Raw genomic sequence first — 25704 nt, 5'->3', positions numbered from 1 at the left:
TGAAAGGATGGCGTTTGTCTTATATCTCATAATATACAAGGATTGTATGATGATTATTTAAGCACATCGCTGCAATCTGAAATTAACCAATGAGTCAGCAGCCATAGATAATGTGAGTCCCACAAATTTAAGAATTCTATCCTTTTCTCATTTCCCTTGTCTATACCCTAACACTACTACAAAATACATTTTCAATTTTAATATCAAGATATTGTGGCAATCGAAAGGAAGCGATTGTAAGAGAAAAAAGGGGCAACAGATAAACTATTTACAGCATCATTGTTAATCTATGTTCTCTCTCATCATCCTAAAATCATATCTACTGTAAATCCTTAGTTTACTAAGATTCATGTGAATTTTTCAGTCATGCATATGCAAGAAGTTTGGTTTATATGTACATATTGAGAATTTTATCATAATGAAACATTGATATCTTGATGATCATATAGAATGTAAAATATATGATGATTTTTGTGCAGCGGAAGAGTCTGTGCAAAGCCTTCCTATGGGACAGTAAGCTCTGGAGTGCACATTGTGATGGTTCACACTTTCTTTCTTTTGGGTGAGAGATTAACCGAGGAAAATATTGAGATAATAGACAGAATCCCTGCCATCATTTCTTCCCCGACAACAATTCTTCGACTCTGGGATGACTTGGGAAATGCACAGGTAAACATATTTTGTGTTGAGAAAGTTATCAATAGGTAGTAAATTACTGGGTATGAAAAATAACGTGTGGTATTATATGAGTCTAATAATATTATAAATTACTGTTGCAAAGGATGAGAATCAAAAAGGCAATGATGGATCGTACGTGAATTGTCGGTTTTTTTTCCCTTCTAGGCAAATGAGTATGGTTTATTACGGATATAGACAAATTTTTTAAAAATTACAGAACTAGGCAAAACGTTTTGGGGGTGAACGTTTTCGTTAAGAAGAAATCGTGTAATCCCCGAACGTTATTCGGTCTGATTTTGTCAACGAGCGAAATCGCGTGGGGGGTGGACGACATTCAAAGGAAATCGTGTGGAGGGGAACGACATTGAAAGGAAATCGTTTGGGGGGTGCACGTTTTTAGATGAAATTGTGGGGGGGGGGGGAAATACGTTTTTCATTGAGTAATCGATTACCGCAGGCTGTAATCGATTACTGCATGTGTTGCAGTTTTCTGGGTGTAATGTAATCGATTACAGACGAAGTGTAATCGATTACATGGTTAATGCATTTTGTTCGAGTGAATTGTAATCGATTACAATACCATTGTAATCGATTACAGTACAAATTTTGAAAAACAAAGTTGTTAAATTAGAATTGGATACAGAGGCGAGCATAATAATTTGTTCTCATTTGATAAAGTTTTGTTGCTCCATAAAAGAATAAAGTATTTGAACTTGTAGTTGATGAAGGCATAAGAAATATTAATGTTCATAGAAAATTGTCTTAGTTTTAACATTGTAGAAAGAAGAAAAAAACATTGAAAATTAAATTAATTGAAATAAAAAATGTACAAATTATTGGCGAAATGGACATTGTCCCCTATGATGACCCTCAATGCGACAATAAGAGCATTTTTTTGGCTTATCCGTAACGGGTTGATCCATTTCGTTATGGATCCTAGTCCTTGTAGGTCGTCCCGAAGCCTTACGCCTAGTTTGGGGGTCTGGATTGAAATTAGGACCTGTATATGTTGACCAATAGTCCTCATTTCGCAGGGGGTGGAATTGGACTTGATAAGCCTTATTTATGTTATCAAGGGTGTAAACTAGATCGATAAAATTTGAAAGTGGCATGTGACCAAAAGAACAAACAGCTATGACGTGCTGACAGGGTAATCGACTAGCTTGGAAGTGACCACAATCACACCACCAATCGTTTAATCTGACAGTGAATGAGATTGGTTTTGGCCGATAGTAATGGGGGCTCGATATCTCTTGCACCTCGAATTCTGAATTATCTCGATCGTAGCGTTGAACATGACAATATGCAGATTTCTGTTGATTTTGTTGGAGCAAGGTTGTGACATCTTCTGGATATTGATGTCCAGCTCTTAACATAGAGTCTGCCTGTAAGCCGCGTTCAACAAACCAAGCATTTATGTTTTGAAATGTAATTTTCAAAAGTGCACAGATAGGTAATGAGCGAGCCCCCTTAAGCACAGAGTTCATGCACTCCGCCAAGTTTGTTGTCATGTGCATGTACCTGCGCCCCCCATCATAAGCCTGAGACCACTTATGTAAGGGGATTTTATCAATCCAAGCTACTGTTTGTGGGAATTGGGACCTCATAGCTGAAAGTTTTGCTTGCACGGTAGGTTGTTTGACTTCATAAGCTGTGAAAAAGAAATATAAAATGAAATGAAAAAGTATTATGTATAGGAAATATTTTGTGCATCTGGAATTTAAAGTTAGGAAAATGTCGTACCCAAGTTAATGAATTGTTTCTTGAGATCGGCATTTTTAAAGCGGTTGTTGAAGTTGGAACCCAGATGACGTATGCAGTAGACAGAGTGAAGATTGTCTGATTCCCAGTCAACTTCTTCCGATCGTAGGGCTGACAAAATTCCCTTGCCTCTATCAGTAATTAGGCAGAGATTTGGCTGAGGAGTTACATGCTCTTGTAGTAGTTGAAAAAATCAAATCAATGCCTCCTTTGTCTCACCTTCTACTATTGCAAATGCCAAATGAAATATGTTTCTATTTCCATCCTGAGCAATTGCAGTTAGCAAGGTGGCATGATATCTGCCTGTTAAAAAGGTTCCATCCACTTGAACAACAAGTTTACAATACTTAAAACCTTCAATGCAAGGTCCAAATGCCCAGAAGCAACGTTTCATAATGTATGTGGAACTTCCATCCTCAGCATCAATATTAACTGGAGGACCGGAAAGTTGAAAAATTGTCCCAGGATTGGTTTGTTAGGCAGCTAGTAACCATTTGGGAACTTCATTATAAGATTGGTCCCAATCACCATACTCCATTGTTATTGCTTTCTCCTTTGCAATCTATGCTCTTCTATATGTGACTGTGTATCCGTAACGACTTTTGATGTCAGCGACCAAGCTTTTGATGCGAATGCTTGGATTTGTGCGGACCAAATGAAAAACAATGGAAGCAATTTGGGTCGAATCTAGATTGCAGTGATCTTGTGACATTAATGTAGAGAAACACGTATGTGTACCATCAATGGACTTGATTTCTCAATGATGTCGGATTTTACTATAACTAGCCCTCAGACGCCATTGACATCCATTGTTGTAATGGATGCATCGTGCAACATAAAGATGCGGTTTTGATTCTACCACATTGAAGCTGTATCCATTAGTGATGTGATAATGTTTGATGGCAGACACCGTTGCCTCTTTAGAATCGAATTGCATGCGTTCTTGTAGTTGGACTTCCCCATAGGGATTATAATCCATAGGAGGAATCGGGACAATTTCTTGATTGTCTGCATTGTCTTCCTCAAAATCATCGGAAGTAAACTCTTCGACAATGTCTGGAATGATAGGTTCGTCATCGATTGCATTAGACGAAGAAGATCCTCCATAATTCCAGGAACTCATTTTGAACAGGTTGGTATGAAAGTTTAGACCCGAATTTTTTAGATCGAAAAATAGATCAGAAAATTTCAGATGTGAAGCTTGTATGCAGAGAACTTTTGATAAGAGAAACAATGGTAGTGTGGTAGAATATATAAGTGTTTTAGTTACTACAAAGAATTGGAGTGGGTTGGTGTGCAAAAGGAGGGGTTAAGGGGTGTGAAAAGGAAAAAAAAAATAATTTTTTTAGAAAACGTGCACCCCCACACGTTTTCTACTAGAAAACGTGCCCCCCCACACGTTTTCTACTTTAAAAACGTGCCCCCCCCATACGTTTTCTATTCAGAAAACGTGCCCCCCAAGCACGTTTTCTTCTTACATTTTTTCGATTCGGCGTGATTCCTGGACTGCACCTGCCATGATACTATTACAAATTCACGCTTCTGTCGTCAAATTAAATCACGCTTCTGCACATTACTATTGAAAATAATGCATCCTTTTTTGTTGTACATGATAGTATTCACAATAATGGTTTGATTGGAAATGTTTCTGCTACCTGCAAATGTGAGAAATAGTATGAGATTCTCTGAAAAAGTGATTATTATTGAAGAGAAGGTTTGAGTGGCAAACATAGGGAGCCATGTGGTGGTGTGCATGGAGGTATAGGAAAATAGGGTCCTATTTTTTAGACAGGTGGTGGAGTACGTGAGAGAGAGAAAAATGAGAAGTAAGGCATGTGAGTGAATAGTGTGGTGAGGTAGTTTAAGTATCCATATGAGGTGCAACATTCACATCACTGAATACTTCATTGCCTTCCTGTAGTAGTTGGATTTGTAGCGTAGAAAAATTTATTTGTCCTCCGTTTTCCTAACAGGTTCGGTAAATTTTATGATTATTTGTTTTTTGTTTGTTTTGTTAGTGATTAAGTTCAAATGATATTCTGTTAATATTTTCATAAACTTTTATGTAGTTTATTATGGCTCAGAACAACAACCTCCCAGCAAACTTGTCCGTGTTGCGTCATCAAGACGATCACATCACCAACCACATTTGGGAAGGAAACGAGAGGGTCCTCCGACCATGACGCCATTCTATCTGGATACTAAAACATACAGATCTTATTGACCCTAGGGTCAGAATGGTAATTGATGCAGCTGGTTTTGGTCACGTTCTGAAAGTGAGTAATATGGAGATTAACCACCTAATGGTAACAGCATTATGTGAAAGGTGGAGGGCTGAAACTCACACCTTTCACATGCCACTCGGAGAAACAACTGTTACCCTGGAAGATGTTTCACTGCAACTGGGGATGCCAATTGATGGTGAACCCGTCACCGGTGGAAGTTCTGGAAACCTACTACAACTGTGTCAAGATTTATTGGGGGATATTCCTCCCGAAAATATGTTTACAGGGAACTGAATAAAGCTATCATGGCTAAATAGCAGATTCCGAGAATTACCGGATGACGCAACACTGGCTACAGTTGGACAGTATGCACGAGCACACATTCTCATTTTGATTGGCAGCATGTTGATGCCGGATACATCAGCCAGTCTCGTGCATTTTATGTTCTTGCCATTGTTAACAGATTTGGAGCATATTTCAAATTTTAGTTGGGGTTCCGCAGTATTGGCATGCCTCTATTGTGCACTGGATCACAGCACAAAATTCCATCAAGACAACATTGGTGGATGCATGTTATTGCTCCAGTGTTGGGCGTGGGAGAGATTTACATGCATCTCTCCAGAAATACAACCAGTCACGGAGGACGAGATTGTGGCTGGGCTTGCGTTTCCCTTAAGTGTGAGATGGTGTCGACAAACACGTTCTGTGTTCCATGACCAAACAACTGTGGTTGGTTTCCGGATAAAATTTGATCAAATTCAACCAAAGCAGGTTCATTATCAATCCATGCTCTAGTATTTTGTTCCTTGAAATTCCCTTAGTTTTTTCTTTTCAAATTATTAACACTAATTTTTGCAGTTTTTATGGACACCATATCGACAGCCACATGTTAATCGCATGATAATAATAAATGTTTCTCCAATTAGTCGGGCATTGGTTCCTCTTATATGTTTTGCGACGGTTGAATTGCACCAAGTTGACCGGGTAGTTAGACAGTTTGGTTGGCGACAAAACATCCCATGCGACCCGATGAACCTGGATGAGGTTCACCGAATTGATCTCCGAAGAAGAGGGGAAATTAATTGGAGGCAATATCACCATCACTTTATCATGCTATGGAATAATCGCCATAATTCCATTGTTCAGGGCGAACCTTTCACCAAAAGTGGCCATCTGCGTGATAACTCGCCCTACATGCAATGGTACATAAATTATACCATTCGGTATATAACGGCTAATGCGCAATCATCCGATGATGAAGTGAGAATCAATTTTTCATTCCCTGCATGTTAATTAAATTTTTTATTATAATTGATTTTAAATAATAAAATTTAATTTTTTATATTTTGTATTAGTATGACATGCCGGAGCAATATCAGAATCCGCCTTCACATCAGCAGTTTCGTCCGGATACACCTTTTTCCAGCCTCCTTCAGTCACAAAATGTATCTGCTGGATTTGGGAATTGGGATCACATAATGCATCCTCCATCGTCATCTCAACAGGTTCCCAGTTCATATGGTTTTTTTCCAGCACCTTCAAACTTTGGATCAAGTCCAGCGCAATGTTATGGTGGTTCAGTTGGCCCACACATTTCCAGCTATGGGGGTGTTCCATCACAAATGTTTGGGACATCAGCACTAACTCCACCATCTGCATACCGAGGTGCCTCGTCTTCACAACCATACTACAGACCTGAAATTCCATTTAATGTGTCAGAAGGAGGTTCTGAATTTGTGGAAATGGAAGATACTGATGACGAAAGTGAGTCACCCCCTCCTCCCCCACAACCTGAGAGACGTCCTCGACGACCGACATGAAGGCCACCATGCGGCACATGCAACCACCGTTGAATAATGTTGTTGTGAAATAAAGTTATCACATTATGGGACAATATTGTACTTTGTATGTGTATTATTTCAATATGACAATTGCATATGTACATAATGAATTCAACCTTTATCATTTTGTCTTTCTTCATTCACTCAATAATTGTGCAACTACTATGCTTATAAAAACCACATCCCCACACTACATCAAATGCAAACTTTCAACTTTTCAACACATCAATTGCTTGACATCTCCTTCCTCTTTTTCTTTGTTAATAGAAAACCCAAAGATGGAACAATTTTCCCCTGAAATGTTTGGCATAACAGAGTCGCATGATTTCTCCAATTCTTACATAGCTGCCTTATACACAAACGGTGAAATCAAACTCTGTGAGGATGGGGCGAAGTTCATATGCCAGACTCTGGAGATTGTTCGCATTCCATACAACTGCACATACAACATGCTGAAGCAAAGAGTTTGTGCAGCCATTCCAAGCCAGTCACACACAACCATTAACAACCTATACTTCAGACGACCCACAATGACTTCTGAAGGAAATATTGTCTATGACGCATTTGAAATAAAGACAGATGAACATGTTTTTCAAATGTTGGAATGTAAGTCTTTTTTCCCTTTGAACACCATGATTGAATTGTACGTCACCTTCACAAGATCACCTGAAGAAATCCTTTCTCTTTTAACTACAAACACCCCATCATCATCATCCTCAAACTCTCTCCCAACTTCATCAACTATTTTTATTTTGGTGGACCTTTAAGGGGTGCTGGTATCATAGAGAGTCGATTAGGTTTTGGTCTTGAGTTTCGTTCCGATTCCACGAAAACCTTCTCCATCAGACATGATTGCACCTACAATGAATTATTACAAACCGTAACTCAATTAGTGGAGTGTGGTGACCGTAGAGTTGTCAAACAAATTGACTATCGTCGCCTTTCAACAATACGCAACAGACGACTATATCATGACACCGCGGAAATCAAATGTGACTTTGATGTTTCACAAATGATCAGTTATTGGACACACGTACAAAGTCTAGACCAATCTGTCAAAAAACCGCGCATCTCTTCCTATATCGAGCTTTTCATCCAAACTAGAGACATCAGACCACCAACACCTTTCGAAGAATACCAAGATATCAATTCTGGATGGTTTGTGGATCACCGGGGAAGAAGAAGATAAGATGGTTGCCGTAAATCTTTTTTTATTTTTTATTTTGCTTTCCATTTGAAGTTATGTGCAACTTATTTCTCATTTTATTTTTCTTTAATTAATGGAATATGTTAAAGTTTCTTATCAATGCAGTACAAAGGCTAAAAAAAAATTGTTATCATGAAAGTGTGTGGTAATCGATTACCATGAAAGTGTAATCGATTACAATTACCAAAATTTAGACATCTCATACCACCGTAATCGATTACACAACCCCAAATTTGTTCAATGTAATCGATTACCAAAGCCTGTAATCGATTACTGTTAAAGACTTTGGCAAGTGTACCAGTGGCTTATTTGACAGATGGCGCCTGGCGGGAGGGAATGCACCGCCAGGCGGTTAAGCTGCAGTGGTGGAATTTTGTGTTTTTGGCTTATGTATGGGTTGGTTTTGACTCTACTGTACTCCACCCAACCTTTCACTCTTGCAAGCATCTTTTTCAAGCTTTTCCAACTTTAAAACAAGCATTCACACTCAAGCAAAAACATTTAATTCACAAAACACATGCAAAACTTAACTTAAGATATGAATTTACTACACAAGCTATGCTGCTACTATTCTCACAAACCCAATTTTACACTACCACATTCTATGATGCACAAAGGCTAAACTCAATTCAAAATGCTACAACTAGCACATGCTAACACCATCCTAAAACTAAACATGCTTAACAACATTCTAGGCTATGCTTCCACAAATTCACAAATGCATGCAACAAAATTAGCACAAAGTTTAAACATCAATTCAAACACAACAACCTATGCTAACACACTTCACACATGCATAAAAACACAAAGCTATCTTAAAAACGAAATTTAAAAGCTAGAATGAGTTTAGAGCACTGGGTTGCCTCCCAGGAAGCACTTGTTTAACGTCACGAGCCTGACGGATAAGGCGCTTAAGCTTGGTTGTTGCTTTTGGTGTGCTCCTTCCCAACCTCACACCTATACAACTTCAATTGATCACTAGTCACCAATTTAGTTCTTCTAGAATAAGGAGCTTCAATTTCAATTCTTCCATCAACTTTGATGTCTCTAATAACCCACAGCCTTGCCCAATTTGACTTGAATCTTCTAGGAGAAATCTTCAAATGTTCCTTTCTCATCACAATTGGTTGGCCAGGTCTAAGTCCATTAGTCCCCATCAAAGAGTGGTGGTGAACTAGAGCATCATCTTTCTCTTCCCTCTCTTCATTCACTTTTGCAGAGAAACAATTTGAGCACTTTCCAAGCAACTTAGAAGCTTGCCACGGTCTACTAGTCACAGATAAGACTTCATTGATGGCCTTAAGACTAGTTTCTTCATCAGTTGATTCTTGCACAGCTTCAAAAACGTTGAAATTCACTTCCTCATCTTGGTCCTTCAATTTCAGCGTTCCCTCATCCACATTGATGACAACCTTGGCTGTCTTCATGAATGGCCTCCCAAGAATGAGTGGTACCCCTTCATCTTTCTCCATTTCCATCACCACAAAATCAACCGGGAACTTGAGCTTATCTATCTGCACCACCACATCTTCCACCACGCCATAAGGGTATTTGATTGAGTTATCTGCTAGTTGCAAGGTCATCCTTGTTGGCTTGGCTTCGAGACCACCAATCTTTCTAAGCATAGATAGGGGCATCAAATTAATGCTAGCCCCTAAGTCAACAACAGCTTTTCCCATATCTTGATTTCCAATGGTGCAAGGGATGGTGAAGCTACCCGGATCCTTGAATTTTGGAGGAAGATTTTTCTGAATTATGGCACTACAATTCCCTTGCACTTCAATAGTTTCCTCTTCTATGTACTTCTTCTTTTTGCCAAGGAATTCCTTCATGAACTTTGCATAAGAGGGTATTTGTTGCAGTGCTTCAGAAAAGGGAATCTTGATCTCAAGCTGCTTGAATATGTCTTTGAACCGAGCTAACTGTCTCTCTTTCTCTTTTCTTGAAGGATTTTGAGGATAGGGAAGGGGTTTCACAACAACTTTCTCTTTTTTCTTTTTCTCTTTTTCATTTTCCTCTCTTTTATTAACTTCCTCCTCTGCTACAATTTCTTCATCAACTTCTTCCTCTTGAATCGCTTCTTCATTCTTTTTCTTTTCTCTAGCCTCCACCTTTTCTTTAGAACCTAGCCCAACCTCCTTTCCACTTCGAGTGAAGATGGCCTTACATTGCTCTTTGGGGTTGGCTTCGGTGTTGGCGGAAAAAGAACTTCCTCGTTGATCAGCCAATTGCTTGGCTAATTGCCCCACTTGCACCTCCAAGTTTTTTATTGATGCATCAATGTTCTTTTGATTTTGAATTGACATTTGCAAGAACTGTTGCATCATGTCCTCAAGCTTTGAGGTTCTGTCAGTTAAAGAGGGATGTTGGTAAGTTTGTTGATGTGGGGGCCTATTGGAAGGTCCTGCTTGGCCCATGTTTTGGTGAAGTTTCCATCCTTGATTATAGTTCCCTGATCGGCCTTGATTGCCCAAATAACTAACTTCCTCTTGAGATGTGCTTGACATAGCACATTGCCCATTGGTATGGTTTCCTCCACATAACTCACAACTTTGCACTTGTTGGAGTTGAGCTACAGAGGCATTTTGAAGCTCTTGAGGAAGTTGTGACAATTTCTTCATCAGGGTCTCCAGCTGCTGAGTCATAATCTTGTTTTGAGCCAATAGAGCATCTTGAGATTGAAGCTCTAGAATACCCTTCTTTTGAGAATGGGCTCTCTCAGTATAGGCTTCATTATCATTAGCTGCCATATTCTCTATTAACTCATAAGCTTCCTCTAGCGTCTTCCACTTGATACTCCCACCGGCAGAGGCATCCAACATAAGCTTTGACTGGGATTTAAGTCCTGCCAAGAAAAGAGTGAGCTGTGTAGGTTGATCAAACCCATGAATGGGAGTCTTCCTCAACAGTCCCTTGAATCTATCCCATGCTTGGCCCAATGACTCATCCATATCTTGTTGAAATGTCGAGATTTCCTGCTTTCCCTTGTTAACCTTGGACTGGGGAAAATATTTGCTCAAGAACTTTGCAACCACATCATCCCAGTTAGTGAGGCTATTTTCAGGAAAGGAATTCAACCAAGCTTTTGCAGGTCCTGCTAGTGAGAACGGGAAGAGACTCAGGCGTATGGCTTCATCAGGAACTTGATGGATCTTCACAGTATTGCATATCTCCAAGAATGTGGCCAGATGAGTGTAGGGATTCTCATGAGACAGGCCATTGAACTGATTACTCTGCACCAGATGAATAAGAGCTGGCTTCATCTCCATGTTGGTGGCATTGACAGTTGGCCTAGCAATACTGTTGAAGTTAACATGGTCTGTGAACGCTGCATAATCTTCCAAAGTGCGTCTTTCACGACCTCTACCATCACCATGAGGATTGTCTACCATTTCTTCTTCTGGCAAAGGATCAGGATTCTGAGAAGTAGATGAAAGAGTGTCTGAAGCAGAAGAGTGATGGACAACTTGTTGTGCTTGAGCTCGTCTTCTCCTTGTGGCACTATTGCTTCTACGGGCAGTTTTCTCTATCTCGGGATCAACAAGGAGTGGTTCTGAAGATGCAGTCCTCCTTGTACGGATCCTACCCTGCATAAACTATAGAGCAACAACAGAAGCAAGCTCGAACTACAAGTTAGCCCAAAATTAATGTGTGTAAAAAAAAGTAAACAAAAACAGTAAATATGCACAAAAGAATTTAAGTCTAAATAAGTCAAAAATCACACAATAGTTTAGTATTAGACACGGGTCCCCGGCAACGGCGCCAAAAACTTGTTAAAGACTTTGGCAAGTGTACCAAGTCGCGCAAGTAGTAACCGGTAAGACCGGAATATCGTTTCCCAAGAGACTCGTGTATACTAATTAATTGCGTAATTAGTGACTAATTTAAACTAATGAATAAATCCATATTTTGAGTTTTAATGTATGAAATTAAACTTTGCATAAATAATTAAAATTGAACTTTGAAAGTTAAAGGCACTTAGTGAGTGGAAAAGATTAGAAATGATGTGACTTGATATTGCCGGGGTTAGAATTCACCAACTATGCTCTCATGCAACTACAATTTAACATCCTCTTCATTAATATGCTAATGCTAACCCACAACATTACTCAAACCCTAATTCCTTAAAAGATTGAGCCTAAATTTCCTTATTAAAAGTCAATTCCTTGAACTCTTAATAAGCAAATTTGCTTTATGCACAAGGGCTTAAGACAACCAATGGGTCAAGCCCCATTCCTAGGTACAAGCTCCATTGAGTTCTCTTATTCCAAATCTAGGTTTCAAAAGATATTTTCACACCCCATGAACCAAAAATCATGCAAGAGATGGCTAAATCAATGCAAGCTTTAAGTGAAGAAATAAGAAGACTAGCAATTAATGAAAGAGTCATATATATAATCAAAACATTTGCATTTACACAAGAGTTTCGTGGCTACATCTAACCCCAACAAAAATGGGTTTAGCTCTCCATTGCCATGGAGAGCTCAAGCTTAAAAATGGAAGAGATGGAAGAGAAAGAGATACAAAGAGGAAGATGGAGCTGTTCCCACAAGCCCTAGCACTCCTCCAAGCTCTCCAAATGTGTTCTTCGTGCCTCCAAAATGCCAAAGATCAGATTCCCTCCGCGAAAACAGAAGAAAAAGGGGTCACTTGACACATCAGCGAAAAAGGGCGCCTGGCGGAAGGGTCTCACCGCCAGGCGCAAGACACCAAACAGTGGGCAATTCTTCCCGCTGCCGTCCGGCGGTGACTAAGTGCCGCCAGGCGGTGACTACAGTAGCGCCTGTCTGGCGCTTGGCTGGCGCGTGGCTGGCGGTCTGTTCCGCCTGGCGCTGGCTTCGCGTCGCCAGGCGCTTCCTATTGACATTTTTCTTCTCTCTTTGCTATTTCGGGTCACTCATTAGTCTGGATTTTAGGAACAAAGCTTCCCATCTACAAAAAGGACACAAAAATGGGGATTAGTAATATATTTAGATCAATGTAACCCACAATGTATTTATTTACAAAAGTAAGGTAAAATTGAGGATTAAGTAGGTTAAAAGCTTTGGAAGAGATGATTTTGCTAATGAAATATAGCTTGGATAATGGTAAAAATTAACATTATCAATTACGCAAGTAACACGACAACCTGGAACACAAATAATACCTTCGTAATCGATTACAACCCCTCTCGTAATCGATTAACAGGAGAATTTGCCAAAATTTATTTCTACATTCATAATCGATTACATAAACACTGTAATCGATTACCACTCTACCACGAACCACTGGAACTGATTCTTTTCCTTCGTAATCGATTACCGAAACCCTGTAATCGATTACACAACTTTCAGGAGCCCTTGGAATGTTATTTTTAACGTCGTAATCGATTACACAAACCCTGTAATCGATTACGACTCGTCTTCCATTATAAAAACAACATTTTCTCTCTCCGCCGCTGCATCCCAAAAACCCCACCCGCGCCTCCATTCTCTCCTCCGTGAATTCATCATTCTGCCTTCATATCTTCACCAAATCACCTCCTGTTTGTTGCAATCTTTCTCATTTTCAATTCTCTACAAAACTCACCGATTCAAATCTTCATAAACACCCTAAAATGGCAGAATCGTCAAGGAAACACAAGACTCAAGTCGGTGCTCGCCGCCGCGGTCCCGCCGTCAACGAACCTGAAGAAATAATCGCACCTTCACAACCACATAGACTTTTCTCTTCCGTAGCACAATACAAGAGGTATACTTCAAAATTTTCTGCCGGAGATATTCTTGAACCCAGATATCCTGATGATTTTATTGCTGAGCAAAATTTTGAGTGCTATGATATACTCCACAACTTGGGATTATTATCTTTTTTGACTAATCGTCAACGTTATTATCCGGAATTAGTTAGGGTATTTTATTCCAACTTACAAATTACTGAGGAAGGGGTTATTCTTAGTGAAGTTAAGCATGTGAAAATTAGGATGGATATAGATATGTTTTATCGTATCACTCAATTGGGCACTCAAAGGGTCTATTTTGAGGGAAACATAGTTCAGGAATGGAGAGATGATTATTCAAGTCACAATGCAAAAATGATGATTTGTCGTGACAATGTAAATATTGGAGGAAGAATACTGGCAGGGCAAATGAGAGTGGAAACACGTATCCTGCACTACATCTTATGTCGATGCCTGGTGCCCCGATCAACTAACCTTGCCCAAGCTACTGAAGAAGACATTATCTTAATGTGGGCAATGCTGACCGGAAGGCAGCTTAACTGGGGTCATCTGATTAGATATCGGATGAAAAAGGCATTAAAAGACCATGCCCCTTTACCATATGCTAATCATATTACTGACATTTTTATTAAGTTTAATGTTCCTCTAGATGATGAACCATTTGAGGAGATTAATTGGAGAACAGGTCTAATTGGTGCTGAAGTGATTCATTCCTTTGGTTTTGTAAAAAACCAAAATGGTGAATGGATTCATAAACGTGATATGCAGGATGCACCTATTCATGATGACCGAACACCATCTCCACCGCCTCAGCCTACCCAGGATGCATCTGCTGCTATGCTTAATGATATTATCCATGAAATCCGCGATCTCCGGGCTTTTGTTGGTTCAAGATTTGACAGTATAGATGCTCGGGTTGGACAACTTGAGGAAGACATGGCTTATGTGCGGCGCCAATTTCCTCCATCTTAGATGCATTTCAATGTTTATTTTCATTCAAAAACTTTGTATTTCTTTAATGCACTTTGACATTGATATTATTATGTTAGTACTTTAATTGATTGTAATCTTTTTTTTCACTAATATCATTATTTTTTACTCTCATATTCAACTATATTATACATCATTATTTTCCTATCGAGTGAAATGTTTTTTTTTTTCAAAAAATTACGCATGTAATCGATTACACTTCGTGCGTAATCGATTACACAATACCCAGAAAACTGCAACACATTCAGTAATCGATTACAAACTACGGTAATCGATTACTGCTTAAAAAACGTTAAACCCCTGCACGATTACAGCATGCACTAATCGATTACAACAAACGGTAATCGATTACGACACCAAAAACGTTCACCTCCCACACGATTTCGCCTCTGACCATGCTGACCCACAAAAATGTATGGGGACTACACGATTTCTTCATATGAAAACGTGCACCCCCAACACGTTTTGCCTAGTTCTATAATTTTAAAAAAACTTGCCCATGTCCGTAATAAACCAAAGCCATTTGCCTACAATGGAAAAAATACCTGAATTGTTCGATGAGGGATAAGCCAGAGTACACAAGAGAAATAGCAAGAGAGAGAGTGATGAGTAAGATCTGTGATGCATGGAAGAGTCTGAACCAAGAGTGCTTGTTTCATAAACATTTCCATTCAACGTTCGCCGAGGCTTCATTAAAATCATTTTCCTATCTAATATAATTTTAACTCATACTATTTCCGACCGACAACACAATATTTGTCGTTTTCGATTCCAATTCTTCCTCCTCTTCTTCCGGCTTGGCCAAAAATACTCTGCGTTCACACTGAGCGTTAGATATTGCGCTGGACGGTGCTCCTAATGTTCCTATTGAAGTGTTGGTTCCATTGAAATTCTGTTAATTATTTATTATTTCAATGTTTGAGACAACATTTCTTTTTCAAATATACTCCTATTTTCTACATTTTTTTTAATAATTTCAATACTTATTTTGAAAGTGACAATAAAAAATCTGACAAAATACTTTGTAATTTTACAGACTTCAACAGAGATTATTTCTTGTGCAAAATGCATATGCCCTTTACCAAATCAAGGAGAAAAGTTTTATATGCATACATACACTTTTGTTGAATAGAAATAAAAATGAATCAGAAGCTTAATAACTATTTTATCAAAAAATATTACACTCCTTAATCTTATCTAAAACAGTTAAAGAACTCTTAAAAGAGGTTTAATATGAAAAAAAAAGGTCATATTAAAAAATCATTATTGTTGACAATGATTAATAATGAGAATTGTAATTTTTAGAAGTGACTGAAATTTAGATGGTGGTTCATAAGTAGAAAATTTTAAAATAAGATCTTGTACTACTTATTTTGTGGGTCTCAAAATCTCATTGAGTTTGTGCTTTAATGATGAGTCACTTTCTTTGTGGGTCTCAAAACCCTTTTTAAAATGTGGTACAACTCCTCATCTTTCATGAATATCTTCTCTCTTTTCTTCGATGCAATATTTTGTAAATGTAAATCTTATACTTCGGACCTTGTTGAACATCAACCACCAAAAATTCTCTAGATATTTTTAAAAGTTTATATAAATATTTTTTTAATAGTACATGATATTTTTAAATAAAATTTAATTATTTACCACAATAAATGATATGGTACTTAAACTATGACTAAACATTTTTCGGAAAGATTATTTTTTCAGCTTCTCTTTGGGAGCATTTTTTTCTTGAAATCTTTATTTTAAAAAATTAAATCAAACCAAAGAATACAAACATTCCTAATTTCAGATTTTAAGAAACTAAAATTTTATTTTTCTATCAAATGGCCCCTTAAATATTATAAAGGAAATGAGATATTTATAAAACGTTTGGTTATATTCCTAAATTTATCTTCTTAGATTAATTTAAAATGTTGAGTTTACCTTTAGTTATAGTTTGATATGGGTTGATGCATTATTATTTGACCTTGTATACCAGAAAAAGGAATTATAGATTTTAAAACATGTACTCTTTTTTCACTTGTGCACTATTTTTAATTATTTTTAACGGTGTTAAGATGATATAATTTTAATTTCACGGATGAAAAAAAAAATGGAGAAGAAGTGTCAATATTATGAAGAGATCATCACTTGATAGTAATTTTTGGTAGAGTGTGACATATATTTTAAGATATTTAAAAATTTAGATAAATTTGATATATATCTTGTGATATTTTTAAATTTAGTACATTGATTTGATATTGTAATATTTTATTCGCTATTATTTTGTTAAATCATATGATACGTGCGGTTACGCGGTTTCTTTAAGTAAAAATGAAAGTTGAATATTCTTTTACTTAAATACATATTTAGTCCTCATTTCCGTAGTATTTATTGCGGATGGTCGTCATTTTTACAGAATGTTTAAAATGATCCTCATTTTCACAATTTGTGTTTTATTTGGTTCTTTTCTGTAACACCGTTTAAATCATTTTTGAATTAAATATTAATTATATCATAAAAATATAGCTTTCTTTGTTCACAATAATTATTAATATCTAAATATTTAATTTTTCTTTTCATAAATAAAGGGATTATTTAAAAATTAATTTTTTTTTCAAAATTAATGAATAATCTATAACAATACATAAAGTGGATATCCTTTTTGGTGTCCACATTTTGTTATTCCAGTTTTACCCTTAATTATTATTTTAAAAATTAATTATTTTATAAATAGTTTACCTACTCTTATTCTAAAATCTTCTTTTTCTTTAACAATTATTTTAAAAACATTTTTTGTGTACATATTTTATTTTTCTAATTTTACATTTAATAACTATTTTAAAAATTAATAATTTTTTATGAAAATGTGAACACACATGTGTGACAACGCTTGTATTTTCGCTATTGATGTTAAAAAATTTAACTCATCTAAAATTCATTTCATATTTTCAACATCAAGGGAAAATTCAATCATTTTTTATTTCTATCTATTAAATCTTTTTTTTTTCACTTTAATTAAGTCACTGGTAAACTTTAACAAACTTTATTTTCAAATTTACTTTACAATCACTTTTAAATTCTTTTAAAAAAATAACATAACCTTCGTTCTCAAATTCATTCAAATCCATCGTTTTTCTCTCTCAAATCCTTCCTCTAAAAAAGAACTTACCCTAATAACTAAAACACAGGAAGACAGGAAGTTTTTGAAAGTCAAGGCTGTGGAACCTTGTCTCCATTATGTAACACCGCAAAAGCTGAAGGTTATTATAGTTTTTGCATTATTGTGATAAGAAAATGATACTCTAAATAAAACCCACTTTAAAATATAAGAATTAGTATAACTATTTTAAATATAAAAAAGTATCAATATTTTTAGATTATTTGATAAATATTTTTTGAGGTCAAAATATCACCATAGGATAAGATAAGATGAAGTCGTGTTCAATGATGAAATGGTTCCAAAATGACATCAGATTTTACGAACCCTATTTCCCACGCATGTTTCTTATGGTTCACCAAAAAATCATGCTACTTGGTAGTTTGTTTTATTATACTCCCACTTGACTTGACATTCATAAATATTATTATTTTATTGCAAAATTTTATTTATATTTATTAAATACAATATTTTATGTGGAAGTAAGAGCAAAGTTGAGTGTAAATATACAATTTTCCAAATAGAAAATGATATTTTAACCCACTTTTTTTTGACCCACTTTTAACCCATTGCTTTAATCACCATTAGATCATCTTTTTTTATTCTTTTATTCTTTTTGGTGATGTGATGTATGATCTAATGGTGATTGAAATAGTGGGTCAAAAAAAGTGGGTTAAAGTATCATTGTCCTTTTCCAAATAGTGTAATACGGCGTGGTCCATGCCGGTGAAACCTTACAAATAGAGTCAAATTCCATGTTATTCTACATTCCTCTCATACTCTCTCATTCGTCTTTCTCAACGACACCGAACCTTAATATATCCTACAATGGCTTTCCTTCACTCTATCTTTGCTTTACCAAACAAATGCTCAGCAATTCTGGCTGTAAAGCTGAGCCCTGAGCATGCCCACTGTAGTAAAAGCCATTTCACCATTGCATTGCAGCAAGATATCGACATTTCTAAAAAGGGAAAAGCTAGGGTAAGGGTCACTTTCTTTATTTATGCTTCACATGGCGGTGTTTGAGATTTTTTGTAACTAGCTCACCCTTCCAATATTAATCTTTCAGGATGAACTTCAAATAAGACATGCTAAAACATTGGAGGAAGTTAAGCGGGAACTTCTTGGCAAGGCGGTACAAAAGTCAGAATCGACAATCTCTTTAAAACAATTATTCAGAACAGACACTGAAATCATCAGCTCTATGTATCTGAAGGAAATTTTTGCACTTTCCAAGTAAGTTGCAGTTAATATAAGAGAAATAAAACGGTGATAATTCGTTAATTATGCAATCAATTCAATAATTACATTACTTCTTGTATTATTAAATTATCGTTATCATTAATGAATTATATGAAAAACAAGTTGTTTAATATAATTTGAATGTAGCGTTCTATATAATAGTAGCATCCTTTATATAATATTAATGATTCATAGGGTATTAAATTAACAATGTGTGTTAAATTATAGATGGTGGAAAGAGCTAGGTCTGGGAAATGATTTGACTTTCGCGAGAGACGAACCAATCAAATGGTACATGTGGTCCATGGCATGCCTTCCAGACCCACGATTCTCAGAAGCAAGGATTGAAATCACAAAACCACTCTCCCTGGCTTACATCATCGATGATATGTTTGATTTTTGTGCAAATATTGATGAACTCACTCTCTTTACAGAAGCTGTCAAGAGGTATTACACAAGCTTGTTTTTTTCTTTTGGAAGTTTTCATGGTAAAAGGAAAGGAGAAGGACAAAATATTTGCTTATTGCTTTGCGTATATTCTCTAGCTAAGATAAGTGACTGTTTTGGACATGTGCAGGTGGGACATTGCTGCCGTGGAACAATTACCAGAATACATGAAAGGGTGTTTTAGGGCTCTTTATGGCATAACTAACGAATTTGCTTTCAAGGTCCAACTCAAACACGGATGGAATCCTATAACAACATTAGTAAAATTGGTAAAATCTCGTTAAAACTATAACTATTACATACCAATATATTTTCTCTTTGTGAGAAAACACACAACACACGAGGTTATTTTCATTAACTACAAACACCCTCGTATAACATCCTTCAAGAATCATGATAATTGTTTTTTCTAATTGGGCTTACAGTGGGTAATGCTCATTAATGCTTTTCTGGAAGAAGCAAAATGGTTCAGATCAGGGCACGTGCCGAAGACAGAGGAGTACTTGAAGAACGGAATAGTGAGCACTGGGGTGCATATGATTCTTGTGCACGCTTTCTTTTTCATAGGTGAGGGTATAACGGAGGAAACAGTCGCTGTAATGGAGGGATTGCCGACACTGATATCTACAACCGCCACCATTCTAAGGTTGTGTGATGACCTGGAAGGGGACCAGGTAGGAAGAGAAACATCCTTTTCTTATTTGGGTGTGGACCACAAATATCAGTTAACTTCACCATTTTTCCTTGAAACACACATGTGCATCAACAACATCATTAACACGTAGGATGTTACCCATGATGTATGTAAAATTGTTTACTTACAAGAAAATAATTAATGCAGGATGTTAAAGGTGATGACAATGATGGGTCGTATCTGAAGTGCTACATGATGGAGCACCCAGAAGCCTCCATTGAAGAGGCACGGGAGCATGCCACTGAATTGATTTCGAATGCATGGAAACGTCTGAACCAAGAATGTCTCAGAGATGCAAATCCGTTACCATCATCTTTCACCAAAGTTTGCCTCGATGCTGCTCGCATGGTACCTCTCATGTACAGTTATGACAAAAATACTCTGTCCAAGCTAGAAGAGTATGTTAAATCGTTGCTTCATGGTGGTGCCATGCAAAGTATTCTGCAAGATCAGACTAGTGTTTCATCAAATAATCTTACATCAACTGACATAATGTAGATCACAGCCAAATAAAATTGTTGGTGTTCAAATAAGGGTAAGTTAGAATCCTGTTTAAAAAAATTAATATGTTTATTTAATTTTAATTCTTGCATCAATCAAGCTAAAAGAAGCTGTAAATTTTTCGATCAATGATTGAAGGCTTCTATAAATGTTAAGAAATTTTCAATTTAATGCATCTTTAATTTTAATTACTTTTAAGAACCATATGCGTCTTTTATAAAATAAGATTCATCCATGACTCACTCAGAAGAAAATTATCATGGGAGTGAGACAGGATGTATTTTAAGTTTAGATCTTGAGATCACTTAAATCAAAAACAAGCCACATCAATAGATTCACGGGAGTTTCTAAAAATTAAAAAAATAAGAAATAATTTTTTGAACAAAAAAAAAACTTAAAATAAGTTCTATTAAATCTCTATATAATATTGGAAATTTTTTCATTTAACTATTTGTTTTATTTAAAAAAATGGGTAAATAACCATTTCAAATAAATAAGTATTGCTGTATTTCATTTTTAATATAATGAAAAATAAAATTTTAATTTTAATGCAAAAGTTTATTTTTATTTGGATTATTAAACCTTATAACTTTAAACTTAATTTTGTAAAAAATGTTTATACTTAATTAGTTTTAATCTTATAAAAAATGAATTACAAAAATTATTTAGTTATAAAAAATATTGGGACAAAATTAATTCAAATATACATAAGCAGGGACTAAATTGAATTAAGAAGACATATATGGAAACCAAATTGAAATCAACACAATGACATTTGATAGTAACACTCACACGTGACATTACATTGTCACATGGCACCGAAAATGCCATGTGGCACACTAGGGACTTGACATGTGACATTTTATTTTGCTAAAAAAATTAAAAATTAAAAAAAACTCACATACTCACGTGGCACATCGTTAACGACGTTGATAATTTTTGTCTAAAATGTTTTTAATTGAAGCATTTTTTTTAAAAGTTGGGATACAATTTATATTTTTTAAAAGCAAGCAGTGGCGGAGGATAATGGTAGCAAGAGAGGGCCATGGCCCCCCCAAAAATTTAGAATTTTTTTTTATGATAGGTATTTTAATTTTTTTTTATGATAGATATTATGTATTTTGATTTTTTTATTATAAATATTAAATCAAATATTCTTTTCTTTTATAAAAATAATAATTGATGATAATAAATAATAAAATATAAAACCATACATAATAAAGAATAAAAAATTTATCAAGATATTTTTATTATTATTTTTCATTATAGTTTGAGTTTCTCATAAATTGTTCTCATATTTCATTTTTACCTGTTTTCGTTTTCTTTTGTATCTGAAAAGAACAAAATATTTTTATTTTTGTTCTTATTTTTCCTTTGTTCTCTTTCATTCTCGAGAAAGAAAATAAGAAGGTAATTCTTTCGTCTCACTTGATGGTGAGATATTAGTTTAATAATTTATTTAATGAATCTCTTTTATATTATTTTTTTATTTTATGAACATAGAAGAAAAAGTATTGTACTATGTGTTTTTTATAATCAGATTTTAATTGTGGTTCCATTATATGTCAATATTCTTTTGTTTCTCAAGAGAAAAAGATATATTATTTTTGCTCTCATATCTTAGTTATTCTCCTCTATTCTCAAAGAAATAAAGAAGAAGGTAATTATCTTTTGTGTCACTTGATAGTGAAATATTAGTTTAATAATTTATTTAATGAGTCTATTGTATATTAATTTTTTATTTTATGAACATAGAAGAAAATGGATTGTACTCTGTGTTTCTTATAATTGGATTTTAAGTGTGGTTTGATTATCATCAATTTTTCTTTTGGATTTTAAGTGTGGTTTGATTCTCGTTAATGATGTAGTTTATTGTTATACTAAGTTATGTATTCATTTTTACGGTATTAATGCCAATAATTAAATGTATAAATTTTGGATGTATTATTTTGGTTTCTCTAACAATGTTGGTCAAGATCCGCCACTAAAAGCAAATATCAGATTTAGACACCTCTACCAAAGTTTGTACCATTTGAGCTTTATATTTTGTTTTTAAAAAGGAATATTATGTTCTAAGAACTAAGTACCAAGTATAAATTCATTGTGGCAAACGAAGTTACAATTTTTGCACACTTATGCGTATGTTAAATGTTAACAAATGAGCAACTCCAAATTCTGATGTGGTAATTTTGTGAGGTTCACATGGTTTAAATTAAAAAAAAAATGTGTTCTAAGAATTAAGTACCAAATATAAATTATGTGACAAACTGAGTTACTACTTTTGTATACTTATGTTTAAGTTATAAGTTAACATACATGAACAACCACAAACGATAACATGGTAATTTCTTAAAGTTCATTTTTGTGTAAATAATTATCATGTCATCATTTGTGATTGTTGATACATGTTAACCTATAACATACATATCATATAAGTGTTTAAAATCGTAACTCAATTAACTACATAATAAATTTATATTTCGTAACTCAGTTAACTACATAATAAATTTATATTTCGTACTTAGTTTTTGAAACACATTTGTTATTTTTTTTCATTTTTGTCAAATATTGAAATCATGTGAACAGCTTAACCCAATTTCTTCTTTTAATAATAACATTAAAATAATATGTTGACCTATAAATTGATCTTCATGGTAAAACCCATCAGAGCAACCTAGTTGACCTACCTCTTGTCCACTGGAGAGCATAGGAATGTGATTGTGCGAAACTTCCTTATCATATAATTTGGAGCACCAAGTCTCCTTATTAAAAAGAATTAAAGTCATAAAGATAATCAAGCCAATGACTTAAGTGGCTAATGTCTTTCCCTAATTCTAGATTAATTAAGCAAATGGAATGGTCATCAAGTACAACTGAATTCTTAATGTTCATAAAGGAAATTAAATTATATCATACTTCAGAAAATTGCTAAGAACTTCTTCAATTATGAAATTTGGGAGCACACCATAAAAATATTACTTTATCAAACAAGAAAAGAAAGATGACCCACCAAATATAGCTACAGGACGTGTAGGAGCAATTGGACAAATCCATTTAATCTGCAACATAAATTACGAGAAAACAAATGGTGACTAATTGAATACCAGGAGCCTCTTTGGATGAGCTTGTTTATAAACTCCAATAAAAGAGAAATATAAGAATAAAATTGAAATTAGTCTTTTCATAAACTAAAACTAGTTTATGCACTAGGTAACTTTGTAGAACCTTTATCATAGTTCCTCTACTTATTTTTAACACATGCATATACTAAATTTAGCTTATGAAGAAGTCACATTCATTTTTCTATTCTAATTTCTCTTGCATAAAATGGTCTATGAAGAAGTTCCTTCAAGCATCCCAAATCTTTCCAAAGATTGGATACTAGCATTCGAATATGGTCAGTGAATGATTAGGAATATTTACACATTTTAGGATTGTGTCACCAGGGAAATTTATTGTGGTTTGGCAATAATCTGTTGCTTCTAGCCAAACTCCTTTTGCACTCTGCATATAACTCAAAAGTAGCAACTTACTTGAATAATTCAAAGAAGCTACACTTAGAATATACCCTTACCCTATGTGTTTTAACCACTGTCAATGCTGGTTCTGTTGGGATGATTATAGAGGATTAGCTTTTGCTATTCTTATATTTAAATCGATTACTATTAAAGTTTTTTCTTTATATGTTCCCAGATTTTTCTTGTAGACTTCCTGCTGTTTGGCCATGATGCCAAGTTTCGGTATTTATTGGACAAGTCTAGTCTTTTGTACAAAGGTTAGAGCATCCCTCGTTTGTTCTTTTTAATTTTTTAATTTTTTGTTGATAAAAAAGAATATAAGGTCTAAAAGATGCATAAAGTGTTGAAATTGTAAGAAAACACATTGAAACAAAACAACTATAAACCACTCCAACATAAATACCACCTATGGGCAAAATGTACTAAATAATATTTTGGCTTAATTATTTAGTTTTCTAATTTGTATGTTTTGTTTATTTTGATCCATTTATTATTTTTGGATTTAATTTAGACCTCTAATTTTTTAAAAAGGTTCGATTTGCTCTCCTTAATTATTATTATTATTCTTTTTTTTTAAACGATCCAATCTTTTCTTCTTCTATTTAAAACAAAATTGGTAATTAAGTTTAATTACAACTTATATATACATGTTAAAATAATTTTTTATAATTTATATATCAAATTATTTCACCTAAATACTAAAATTATTTTATTTTTTACACTCTACCTAAATACTAAATTTTTTTACATTTAGGAGGAGTGGTTTGATGTATAAATTCTAAAAAATTATTTTAACATGTATATATAAGTTGTAATTAAACTTAATTACTAATTTAATCTCAATTTGGAGAGGAAAAAGTTGGATCGTTTTAAAAAGAATGAGGACTAAATTGAATTAAAAATAATAAGGGAACCAAATTAAATCTTTTAAAAAATAGAGTACTAAATTAAGCCCAAAAATAATAAAGGCACCAAACTAAACCAAAACAAGTTAGAGGATTAAATCGATAATTAAGCCTAATATTTTTAATGTTTAGAACACCTTTCGGTAGAAAAAATCCAAGTTATATCCTTCATATATAGTTTGCAATGATTATACAAATAGAACTGGTCTTACTAAGAATTCTCATATTATATAAGATTTTTCTTGCAAAATTATTAAAAAAAATTTGTAAGAAAATACTTTTTTTACTAATTTTTCTAAGAATATTAATTGACAGATAATTCCTGTGTGCGTAATTATTTCTTACAAAATTATAAAATTCGTAATTATTTCCTATAAAATTATAAAATTTGTAAGTATTTGTTACAAAATTTATTGTGAAAAGTATTTTATATAAAATATTTTACAAAAATATTGACAGCAATTTTCTATAAAAAAATTTTTCATAAAAAATTTATAAGTATCTCCTATGAAAAAAGTTCGAAACAAAATTGACTGAAAATATGAGTTTTTTAGTAAGTAGAAAATTAAATGTGGTAAAAATATAAAATCATATTTATGTGCTTCACGTAAAGGTCGATGATATTGTACAAACTAAAGATGTACTTATTATCTAGATTGAAAGATGCTCCATAAAAAAACAAGGAATATTACAAATGTGATATTTTTTAAGAATACAGTGTGTACCAAAAATCTAATAATCCATGGAATAAAACTAAAATAGAAAAAAGGAACAAGTATACCATTCTTCCGAGACTTGAAAACGATGTCTTGAAAAACTTTCCCCAACTACCTCTTT

At 34.5% G+C, this 25704-nt stretch overlaps 2 protein-coding genes across 2 annotated transcripts; both read left to right on the top strand.

The window, feature by feature from the left end:
- The first annotated feature begins 216 nt into the window (after positions 1-216).
- LOC114178714 lies at positions 217-6550 on the top strand. Its single transcript, XM_028064769.1, has 3 exons — positions 217-236; positions 480-669; positions 6020-6550. Exons 2-3 carry the CDS (start codon positions 538-540, stop codon positions 6482-6484), a joined length of 597 nt encoding a protein of 198 aa, XP_027920570.1. The 5' UTR covers positions 217-236; positions 480-537; the 3' UTR covers positions 6485-6550.
- An 11776-nt stretch (positions 6551-18326) lies between these two features.
- LOC114178713 ((3S,6E)-nerolidol synthase 1-like) lies at positions 18327-20594 on the top strand. The gene is made up of 6 exons (XM_028064766.1): positions 18327-18541; positions 18630-18796; positions 19031-19249; positions 19380-19518; positions 19675-19923; positions 20091-20594. The coding sequence occupies exons 1-6, from the start codon at positions 18389-18391 to the stop codon at positions 20439-20441; spliced, it is 1278 nt and encodes a 425-aa protein (XP_027920567.1). The 5' UTR covers positions 18327-18388; the 3' UTR covers positions 20442-20594.
- Positions 20595-25704: the final 5110 nt, after the last annotated feature.

Source organism: Vigna unguiculata, chromosome 3 (genome assembly GCF_004118075.2).
Source record: "Vigna unguiculata cultivar IT97K-499-35 chromosome 3, ASM411807v1, whole genome shotgun sequence".
In the NCBI taxonomy this organism is placed as follows: domain Eukaryota; kingdom Viridiplantae; phylum Streptophyta; class Magnoliopsida; order Fabales; family Fabaceae; genus Vigna; species Vigna unguiculata.
The sequence above is the reverse complement of the archived record's forward strand: the minus strand, read 5'-3'. Positions and strand labels throughout refer to the sequence as shown.